We start from the raw sequence: 12,500 nt of genomic DNA on the forward strand, positions 1-12,500 counted from the left end.
CTGAATTTGAATCCGACAAGAAATAATGGTCTCAAACTGTCAGGAAATAGATTTAATTTAGAAGTGGGTAGAAAGTGCTTCGCCAACCGTATAGTTAATGAATGGAATAAACTTCCTGCAGAAGCAGTGCAATGTAGTTCAGTTCGAAGCTTTAAGATTCATTTAGATAAACACCTAAGCAAGATTTTGTAATGCCTGGCATTTATTTTATATTATCTATTTATTTGTTTTTTAGTATTTGTCGGTCTATTATTTCCTTGATTATCATTTATTATTATTTGTCAATTTATTACTATTTACTATTTACCTGTTTATTATTTAACTTTACCTATCTATTTATTTACTTACTTATTATATTTATTATTATTTATATTATTATAATTTTATTTATTTATTTATCATTGCTACTTTTTTTTTTTTTTTGCATCCGACCTAGTTATAGACCAAAAGGTCTCCTGTCGCCATTCTCTTCCTTTGTAATCCTGAAGATCAGATAACTTTATGGATAGAGATGACAGGTGGTAATGAAGATGGAACTGCCTAGTGTAGGCCCTACGGTCTCTTGCAGTTTCCTTCATTCTTTTGTACTTATGAAAGGATTTTTTTCTCGTTGGCATTCTTCCAAAAGATTTTAAAAATTCTTCCTCTAGGGTCTTTGCTTTGGAAGCAAATCGTAATATCTTTGGGAAAAAACCCAAGCCTTTGCTGGAGTGGGAGAAGGGGAGGGGGTGGGGGAGGGGTTTGGGAGAGGGGGAGGGAAAGGTGTTTTAACCAACGGTGACTTTGACTTACTTGGTGGGTGTGGGGAGGGGGTGTTACTGGGACACTCTGGTATGAATGTGAACATTTCACCGAAACCAGGGAATCCATTAGGAAGAGAAAGAGAGAGAGAGAGAGAGAGAGAGAGAGAGAGAGAGAGAGAGAGAGAGAGAGAGTCAAGTATAAGTATACCTGGAACTACAAGTGCTCAGAGACTGAAGAGCCCACGCAGCATCAACCCAACAACGCCCCTGGGCATCGACCTATCCTAATACCCTTCCTTGCAGACAAAAGTGGCATGGCGGTGAAGGCCATGACGGGCGTGGTGGTGGTGGTAGCTTAGGATGATAGAAATGATGATGATGATGATGATGATGATGATGATGATGATGATGATGATGATGATGATGATGATGATGATGATGATGATGATGATGATGATGATGATGATGATGATGATGATGATGATGATGATGACGACGACGATGACGACGACGACGACGACGACAATGACGACGATCATCATCATCATCATCATCATCATCATCATCACCATCATCATCGTGGTGGTTCTGGTGGTACTGGAAAAATGGGGAGTGATAGGAAAATGAAGATAACGATGGTGATGATGAGGAGGAGGAGAGGTGGGAGGAAGATATGGTTGGATGAGGATGAGGAATGGTGATAATGAGGACAATTATAAGTACGAGGATGAGATTAAGGATGAGAATAATGATGAGGGTGAAGATGAGAATGAGGATGAGGATGAGAATGAGGATGAGGGTGAAGATTAGGGTGAGGACGAGGGAGAAGATGAGAATGAGGATGAGGATGAGAATGAAGATGAGGATGAGGTTAAGATTGAGGATGAGGATGAGGATGAGCATGAGGATGATGAGGAGGAGGAGGAGGAGGGTGAAGATGAGGGTGAGAACGAGGGTGAAGATGAGAATGAGAATGAGAATGAGGATGAGGTTAAGATTGAGGATGAGGATGGGGAAGAGGATGAGGATGAGGATGAGGGTGAAGGTGAGGGTGAGGGTGAAGATGAGGATGAGGACGAGAGTAAGGATGAGATTAAGAATGATAATGAGAATGTGGATGAGGTTGAGAATGAGGAGGCTAAACATTTGGATGAAAATAGAGATAGAGAAAAGGATGACGATAAAGATGAGGACGAGAAAGAGAATGAGGATAGCAAAGAGAATGGAAATGAGGACAAGTAAGAGAATGAGGCTAACAATCAGAATCCATTAAAACCCAATTAAAAAATAAATAGAAAAAAAAATTGTGAACTATTTCAAGCTTTCCTGATGACAAATGTGCCTGAATGTAGATTGTCATGGAACTTCATGACCTCCAGTAGCCCTGTTCTTTGTTTATTTTATTTATTCCAGGTGTGTGATTACGTTTTGTTTGGAATGTGGAATTGGTGCAAAAGAAGAATACTAACCTATGTGATGCAAGATTGTTTACAAGTCATTAAATTAGGCCGTCGCGAAGCCTCGACCCTGAGCCCCTACGGTCACGCGTCACGTATGCTACCGTTCTGCCACGCAGAACGTCTAAAACAGCCGTAACCAGATTGGATTTCACTTTAAACAAGTTATTTTTTCCATAATTGTCTACAAGAATAACACCGTCGAAGAAAAGATCATAACAGTGATAGTATTTCTTATGTGATTTGTTGAACTCTCGGGTCTTAAGAGGGCAATTCTTCTTCAGCTTTTCTTTTTCACTCCATCAAGAAACGTTCAGTTTTTACTATGAAATAAACTGAGCATCCCATTCCCGCGCAGTGGGAAGTGAAAAACCCCTGGTATGGCCAAACCCCCGCCAGGTCCCGGGAATCGAATTCACGACCATATTCTCACGAGTTCCAGAGTAATTGGCCCATTCTAAATTTTCTTATACATACAACTAGATACAGTGCTGAATAAAAATGGTAAGTAAACGTATCAGAAAAACATATACATGATGTACTGAAATGACCTATAAGCTCAAAATCTACACCAGAAATATATTTGAAAGACACACACACACACAACTCTTCTCTACCTAGAAAAAATAAACAAATCAATTCTATTCAACGACAAGTCGAAGGTTAAAAAAACTAAAGCGAAAAAACAAATTTAGTTGCATCTACGTGGTCTTGGCATAGATGGTTGTTGGGAGCACCGGTCTTTGACAAGATCATAAAACTTGAGCGAGAGACCAAGTTTTGGACTGATCTACATACAGAGATCAAATCAAATCCCCTCTCAACGACAGGGAAGAGAATTTGGTAAAAATAAATCGGCCTAATTCCGTCAGACTAGGTATATAGTATGTATGACCCAAATGCAAAAGAAACCTGACTTAACCTAATCTGATCTAACCTAACATAATTCAATCTAATCTAACTTATTCTAATCTAACCTGATCTAACTTAACATAACTTAGCCTAACTTAACCTAACCTAACATATCCTAAACTAACATATCCTAACCTACCCTAAGCTAATTTAATCTAATCAAAGATATCCTAAACTAGCCTAACCTAACCTTACCTAGTCTTAACCTGTGCTTAATCTAATATTTATCTTTTCTTTTTTTCTTTTCGGTTTTATTTTTCTCAGCAAACGAACACGTTCACCGACCCTCCGCCTCAGCAACTGCCCTTTTTCTAAACTCTATGACCACTAAAGCTGATGTATTAACTTGGGGCCAATTCTGTACTTCAGGGCGAACAGTCTGGTTGAATAAAAGACCTCAACTTCGAACTGCTTCATGGTGAGAGGAAAACAATCATGCCACCTGCCCTGGTTACCAGAAAAGTGCAATTTAGTTGAAAGAAAAAAAAAAACTGTACATCAGACAATAAAAGGGTCATGTGTACAAATTGTCGTACATCAGGCAACTGGAAGCTTTGTGTACATAATGTACATAGTGCAGTGGGGACTCGCCCAGAGAGCCAGAGCACAAATGTTGTTTAAAGTGAACATGTGTAATCAACAATATATTGAGGATACTCGCTGGCCGCCAGCGAGTTGGACCAAGGGCATAGTTCATTATATTCCATGCTACAAAACCCTTGGTAAGGGGCACCGTCCTAGCCTCCTAACAGAGAGAGTTCGAGACGTTAAAACCGACACAAAACAATGTATTGAAGTAATACTAAGCACATATTTGTTATGTGCTTCTATTTTATCACGCCCTATACCAGATTATAACATTTCTTTCAACCATACACTTTTGATTTATCTACTTCCTATTTACCTATTTGTTACCTTGTCTATTATTCTTATCTGATTGTCTGTTTACCTTAACCTACTCATGTATTTGTTATCTCACTTATTCACTTATTTACTTATCTATTTAGTCATTTGGTTATTCATCTACGTGTTCATCTATTATTCTATTTATTTGTTTATTTGTTCATTTATTCATTGTTTATTTATTCATCCATTCATTCAATCATCCATTCATTCACCCACCCATTCATTCATCTATTCAATTGTTCATTCATTTATTCATTCATCAATTCATTCGTTCACTTATTCATTCACTCATTCATTCATTCATTCATTCATTCACTTATCATTTATTTATTCACTCCTTAATTAATTAAAAAAATTACTAAAGCATTTAATTATTTGTTTACTTTGTATTCATCCACTTATTTATGTATTGATTTATTTATTCAGTATTAATTCACCTATATATTTATTTACTTCTTTCATTACTTCTTTCTTTCTTTATTTGCTTATTTATTCATCAACATATTCATATATGTTTTTATATACTTATTTCACTATTTATCCACTTGGTTATTTCGCTGCGTATCTATGGATCTATTCACTTATTTATCTCATTATTTATTCATTCATTACATATATATATATACACATATATATATATATATATATATATATGTATATATATATATATATATACATGTACATATATATATATACATGTATATATATATATATATATATATATATATATGTATTCATGTATATATATATATACATGTATATATATATATTTATAATTATGTATATATATATATATATATATATATATATGTATATCTATGTGTGTATATATATATAGGTGTATATATATATATATATATATATATATATATATATATATATGCAATAAAAACACTAGGAGCGTGTGTTTACAAATGCGTAAATAACCACTAGGAAAAGTAAACTAACGAAGCAGAGCGCTTTCGTGTAATTACACGAAAGCGCTCTGCGTCGTTAGTTTACTTTTCCTAGTGGTTATTTACGCATATATATATATATATATATATATATATATATATATATATATATATGTATATGAATATGTGTGTGTATATATATATATATTTATATATATACATATATATATATATATTATGCATATATATATATATATACACATGTATATAATATATTTTATATATACATATATATATATGTATATATATTATATATATATATATATATGTATATATATATGAATATATATACATTATATATATATATATATATATATATATATATATATATATACAAGGTATATATTGTGTATATATATATATATATATATATATATATATATATATATATATATATATATATATATATATCACTAGCCTAATTACCCGCGCGTTGCAGCGGGCAAATGATCATTTTAATTTTGATAGTATTTGTGAAGAAATGTTACATGTATCAATATAACTCAGTGGAAAAGGTAAAATGTTGAGATAGAAAGAAACTAATTTGAGGAGGAAGACGCCCTTTAGAAATAAAAATATACTCGGCCATAAAAGAACAATTAAAGGAATCTTTAAATATCTTTGGATTCATTATTTTTCAGCCCGCGAAAAAATCAAATAAAAATAGTCAATATTTTAACATTTGGTAAAGTTCTACAATCACTTTACATTTACATGCTTTCTCCTTACAAAGGCTATCACAATTTGTGGCAACATTAATTTCATAAATATAGATAATATTCATGAACACATACAATGGTTTCTTTGTTTCCTCATCCCACCATTCACTACCCTTCCTTCTATTTCCTCCTGCCCTTCTTGTTCCACACACCATCCTTGCACACTTTGTGACTCCCTCCTTGAACCATCCCCATTCCTCCTCCACACCTAGCTCTACTCTATCCTTCACTCCTTCCCACTCCTCCTTCAGCTTCTTCTTGTACTCCTTCTCCTTTTCATTTTCATTTAAAGAGTTCACTCTAAGCACCTCCCTAACTTTTGTCCCTTTCCTCTTTCTCCATCTATCCTCCACTCTCAACTTACCTTCCACCAAAAAATGATCTGATATTCCCCCACCCTCTCCTCTTAGCACATGTACATCCTTAACTCTTCCTATCATAGTCCTATTTACCACTACATAATCCATCAACGCTCTATCTACCACCCTTCCATCCACCACCCTCTCCCATGTATACTTATGCTTGACTTTCTTCCGAAACACTGTATTTGCTATCATCAACTCTTTTTCTAGACACATGTCCACCATCAACTTTACACTACGATTCTTTCCTGGCACTCCACATTTCCCAACCACTCCATCAATTGGACCATTTCCTACCCAAGCATTAAGGTCTCCCAGTACTATTACATTGACATTTCTCCCTAAATCCTCTATGCATTCATGTAAATCTATCCAAAAGGCCTCCCTTTCTTCTACACTCTTCTCACTGCCAGGCCCATATGCACTTACAAAGACCCACATCTCCTTTCCCAGTTTCACCTTCATCCACATTATCCTTGAGAAAACCTCCTTCCACTCCACTACACGTTTACCTATCTCTTCACTTACTAGAATAGCAACCCCTTCCCTCCCTCGCCCTCTCTTCACTCCTGATAACCTCCCACTTACACTCTCAAACTTACACTCACCCTTCCCTTTCAACTTAGTTTCACTCAAAGCCAACACATCCATCTTTCTTCTCACAAACACATTACCTATCTCTTCCCTTTTACTCTCATCTGTACCACATCCACGCACATTAAAAGACCCAAACCTTAGGGTGCTGGTCGGAAAACTCCCACACCCTCTTATGCCTTTACTTTTTCGTTTAGGAATATCCCCTGTGGGGCTACAAGGAGAAGGATGCCTAGTCCCACTCCCCGTCCCTTTCTTCTCGCCTCTTACGATCCAAGTGGAAATACTTGGTGGCAGTATTCTTTTCCCCCACCACAGGGAATTCCCCCACAGCAGAAAACGAATACTCAGAGAAATGGTACAGGACAGCAGCAAGGGGTTGGGGGACAGCATAACGGAGGGACAGTCGTAGTATAAAAGTGTCATCATTTCTCTATGAAGAGTTTTCCTCTATCATAGACAAAATGATGTGTGGCTCTGGTCCGTAGGGGCGCCCCATATAGACCCTAAAGTATCAACTGCATGCTACTTTGCCACAATAACAAGCAGCCATGTATATACATATATATATATATATATATATATATATCTATATATCTATGTGTGTGTGTGTGTGTGGTTGTGTGTGTGTGTGTGTGTGTGTGTGGGTGTGTGTGTGTTGTGTGTGTGTGTGTGTGTGTGTGCGTGTGTGTGTGTGTGTGTGTGTGTGTGTGTGTGTGTGTGTGTGTGTGTGTGTGTGTAGTTTGATATATACATATACTGTGTATACGGTCTGTCCTCTCCCGTCCTTCCTCAACAGACATTCCCCTCTTCCCCAAAGCCCCTTTCACCCCATCCATTCATCTCATCCTAGGTCACCCCCTCATGTTCACTCCCTCCACATCTGCCTTCCATGATTTTGGCCACTTTATTACTTATCTACCGGATGGCCCTATATCTTTTAATCCTTCTGCCGCCAAATGGTTGCAATAGACTATAAGGCCTACGCTTACCACCTTCCATCTCCCTCCATAAGATTATCTTCTCTTAAAAGAAGCAATTGTTTCAGAGCTCAGTGCATGGTTATCAAGTCTTTTCTATTCGTTAACCATTGTGTTGGGAAACCAGTTCTTGACTATTTCACTGATTTCATTCACCTCCGTGACCATACACATTGCTGAGCAACACATCAATAACAGGCGAAGTAATGTCAATGAAGTTAAAGGATGAATATTGTAAAGCGACCTTGAGCATTGCAATCGTTTGCAATATCTAACTTCGCTTCTAAGAATAACACAGCTGATTATGGATCTGGAAATCTGGAAGCATTATTCCAGGGATTCCAGAGACAGAAGAAATACCTCTGGATGCCTGATGGCTTCAAATGCAATGAAGCGAGCAAAACAGCTTGCACATGTTATCAGGCATTTGTGTGTGTGTGTGTGTGTGTGTGTGTGTGTGTGTGTGTGTGTGTGTGTGTGTGTGTGTGTGTGTGTGTGTGTGTGTGTGTGTGTGTGTGTGTGTGTGTGTGTGTGCGTGTGTGTGTCTGTGGAGATATACAGACCCCCAAGAACTTAAGAAACCCTACCTGTCATTGTGAAGATTCCCACGAAGATACCTATACTTCTCCCCGCTAACATCACATCCTCAGCATCGTCATCTCCTGGAGGCTTCTTGCGGGCAGCCCAGATCCCGACGGCCAAGATGAGCAGGTAGAAGATGACGATAGCCACCAAACCTCCAATGTTGATCGGCATGGCTTCAGATTCCCTTTGAAGTCTCGAGAGAGGCTCTTTATTCTCAAAGACCCGATACGGAGAAACTGTGCTCCTTGTGGGATGGAGAGCAGCAGAAGAAGGAAGAACTTAACTTTGGAGAAGATGGGGGGTTGCTGGGTTTCGGCGCGTGTTCTGGCCTTAGGAAAGTGTTCTCCTCTTTATGGTCCTGTCACAACACGCGAGATCTTTCTTTTTCTCTTTTTCCCTTTTTTCTCTCTCTTTCTCTCCCTCGCTCTTTCTCTTTCTGGCTTCAGCTCCCAAAGGCGATGGCAGTTCTAGGGAGACCTGTGAGGGAAAGAAGAAAAAACAAGGAATTAGAAAGTAGTCTTTACGAAAAAAAAATGTCTATTTATACATATAAAACAACCGTAACCAAATTATCAACACCAATCAAAACTTATCACATCGGGCATAAAAACAACTTCATTACAATATCATTTGCTTTACACATTTTTATTTGATGAACAACCAGTAATATAATCTATGAAAATATATGTGTTCAAAAAAGATGAAGACGAGGGTACTGAAGGATATCGAGGCGGCGTCAGAATGAATGGCGCTATAGAAAATGTTTGGGTCGATGATTCCAATATTCTAATTTGGGTGAAGACACTGTTGGTCAAGGAGGCACAGTACCGGGAGGTGATAGAAGTAGGGAGGGTGGATAGAGATATTAGTATTATCTCTGAGTCCAGAAATAGATGAGGGATGAACTATGTGTGTCACTGACAGTGATGACAGGCTTGACATTAGGAAGTAATGTAAGTATACGTGTAACCACCCCAGTTTGGGACAAAGGTAAAGAATAAAATGTGAATCCATAGTCGAAGGTAAGTTTTTATTCCATCGTATGAGACGAATTTCGGGTCTTGCAACACAAGCACAGTCGTAAATTTCACGTGGTCGAGGTTGAAGCTTCAGAGTAGAGAGTAATGTAAGGGTGTGACCACCCCATTTTGGGACAAAGGTAAAGAATAAACTGTGGATTCGTAGTCGAAGATAAGATTTTGTTTCGCCGTATAAGACACGTTATGGGTCCTGCAACAGAAACGGAGCTGTAAATCTCATGTGGTCGAAATTTCAGCGTGACAGTAGGGAGTAATGTAAGGATGTGTGTGATCACTCCACTTTGGGACAAAGATAAAGAACAAACTGTAGATCTATAGCCGAGGATAAGATTTTGTTTTGCCGTATAAGTCGAGTTTTGGGTCCTACGACAGAAGCAGAGTTGTAGATCTCATGTGATCGAGGTTTGAGTGTAGGCTATAAGATGATGTTCCGTGATATAAGACGAGTTATGGGACTGTCCACGACATAAGTCGAGTTATAGACATCATGAGATGGATTGCGCTGCAAGTTGAAATTCTATTTCGTGACATAAGACAAGTTGTGGGTCTGACCACGACGTAATTTGAGTTATAAACACCACGAGATGGATTGCATTGAGAAATTGAGACTCTGTTCCGTGACATAAGACGAATTATGGGTCTGTCCACGATGGAAGTCGATTTGTAGACACTATGTGATGGATTGTGTTGCAAATTTAGATCATGTTCCACAGTATAAGACGAGGTTTAAGTGTCCACGATGAAAAGAGGACTTGTAGACATCATGCGGTGGTGGAAGGCTGTAATGTGGAAGAATCTGGCAAAATAAGTGGAGGGTATTTACCAGCTAGAAGTTCGGAGGCCAGCTGCACACCAGCTGTGAGGGTAAGGGAACAAGGGAGTGGGAGAGTGTAGGTGGGGGTTTACATATAGAGTAAACAAGTCGAAGATAAATATTTGATTTCAGAAGAGAGAAATGGGATGAAGGAGGAATAAACAAAAAGAGTAAGAGTAAGAAAGGAATGTTCTTGGCGTGAAGGGAAGGGAATGAGGGAGTGGGAGAGTCGGGAGGGGGTGGGAGGGGCTTATATAAAGACCAAACAAGTCGAAGATAAATATTTGACTTCAGAAGAGAGAAATGGGATGAAAGAGGAAGAAATGAAAAAAAAAATAAGAGTGAGAGAGAGGAATGTTCTTGGCGTGAAGGGGAAGGGAATGAGGGAGTGGGAGAGTAGAGGCTGGGCTTATATAAAGACCGAACAAGTCGAAGATTATCTGGCTTCAGAAGGGAATGCCACGGCTTTAATGATTATTATAACTGCCACTAGGCGATTTTCTTCAGATGAAGGAAATTCATAGAGACGGTGAGAGGTTAGAATTAGAATTCAAATAAAATTCATCTTCCTCGTTCATGTGTTGCTCTTGAGACCGACACTAAAAGAATGCATCTTGTTACAGATACTTATCTAAATTGAAAATATCTGCAACTTGAAAATCCCATGCATCAAGAACAAAATATCTTTTCCAGACTGCAACAGACTAATGGAAAGTGTCTCTGGTATCCATAATTTGATATATTTTTATGCTTTTCCTTCTGGGTATTGGAACTTTCCTTGATTTAGATTTCCAACAGAGAGAACATTAAGTAATCAAGATGACCCTTAAGTAAAATGGGCGGGTATCACTTGTAAGAGGACTTTTGTGTGTTTGCACTTTGCATTTCATTCACGTCACGTGACGCACGACTGTCCTTCTCACACTCAGACAGGACAATCCAGTGTGGAAAGAGCCCTCACTGACTAAGCATCACCCGACCAAGTGTTTTACTAAGTATAGGATGATGTAATACTGAGTGCCGAGGATCGATAGAGTTTGGACATTTCTGCCTATGTGTAATGTAACCATCGAATGACCTCAAGCTCCTCCTTTGAGTACAAGTGTATAATAGACGAGTGTTGGACACTGGACCTTGATTAGGCCCATTAAACCAACCAACGAATGCTGAGAGCACCAGTGAAGCTATAGCATAACCCATTAGGCTCAAGCGTAAGAGAACGAAGAGATCTTTGCGTACGAAATTCGCCTAAAACCGCTTACGGTTCCTGATACGATAATTGTTTAAATCAAAGACGGTGAGGATGGATTTCGTTTCTCTTTTGTCATCAGGAAGAAAGGAAGGAAGGATGGAAGGAAGGAAGGAAGGAAGGAAGGAAGGAGTGAGAGAAGGAAGGAGTGAGGGAAAGAAGGAAGGAGGGAAAGACGGAAGGAAGAAAGGAAAGAAGGAAGGAGGAAAAAAAGGAAGGAGGGAAAGGAGGGAAGTAAGGAGGGAGGGAAGGAAGAAGAGAAAGAAGGAAGGAAGGAAGGAGGGAAAGAAGGATTGAAAGGAAGGAATGAAATAAGGAAGGAAAGGAGGAGTGAGAAAAGGCTCCAAAACAAGGGTAAGACTCAGCCTACTCCTCCTCTGCTCCCGTCCTCCTCATCCTCTCTCCCTCATCCTCCTGTGTCTGTCTGCTATGACGTCACCGAGAGGCAGAGGCGGGGAGAGACGAAAGCGACACTTGGGGTTCGAAACTGCTATTCTTAGATACACAGGCGATCCCAAAATTGTGCCCCCCCCCTCAAAAAAAAAATGTAACCCATATGAGCATTTCCAAATTCATTCCAAAAATCGAAGAAAAAAAATCACGTGAAAATGAAAAATGTATTGTACTCGAAAGGTCAATATTTGATTTGCAAATTCAAGGAAAATGAATATTTAGAGAAGTTAAGTGTATTTAGCTTTTAGTTACTACAAAGGGGTTTTGCGGCAAGAGGCATTAGGATCTTAAGTAAAGTTACATCTTAACTAAAGCTACGTAAGTGTACATAGATAACTAACTACGTTACTTGAATTGACAGGAAAGATAAGATCGTATACCAAGAATTCTTGCGATATCTATATGTAAAAAAGTAATGACATTCGCGCATACACACACACACACACACACACACACAGGGAAACGTACACACACACGAGCGCGCGCACGCGTACGTATGCCTGGGATTGGATATCACATGCAGAATTCGACTGAAAACGAGAAAAGAAAGATGAAAGAGCCATCGGAGATAAGATAGAGAGCCTCCTCCACCTGACATCAGGTCGTGTCGTGTGGCACAGTTCCATCGATGTCAAGCATCAAGAAGAAGAGGAAAAGGAAGAAGAGGAAGAAGATGAAGAAGAAAAGGAGAAGGAAGAAAATCATGGTGGTAGTGGTGGCGCCAGTAGTA

The 12,500-nt window shown here is 38.6% G+C and overlaps 1 protein-coding gene across 3 annotated transcripts in view; it reads right to left on the minus strand.

Annotated features, from left to right (window-relative positions):
• ChT (choline transporter) overlaps nt 1-12,500 on the minus strand; it is a 164,363-nt gene that overhangs the window by 81,030 nt on the left and 70,833 nt on the right. For all 3 annotated transcript variants that reach the window (XM_076187995.1, XM_076188004.1, XM_076188014.1), the window contains exon 2: nt 8,217-8,691. In XM_076187995.1, coding sequence (XP_076044110.1) covers nt 8,217-8,385 — 169 coding nt within the window. In that variant the 5' untranslated portion in view covers nt 8,386-8,691. The remainder of the gene's footprint in view (nt 1-8,216; nt 8,692-12,500) is intronic.

This window comes from Oratosquilla oratoria, chromosome 1 (genome assembly GCF_046742065.1).
Source record: "Oratosquilla oratoria isolate Oo_2021 chromosome 1, ASM4674206v1, whole genome shotgun sequence".
Lineage (NCBI taxonomy): Eukaryota > Metazoa > Arthropoda > Malacostraca > Stomatopoda > Squillidae > Oratosquilla > Oratosquilla oratoria.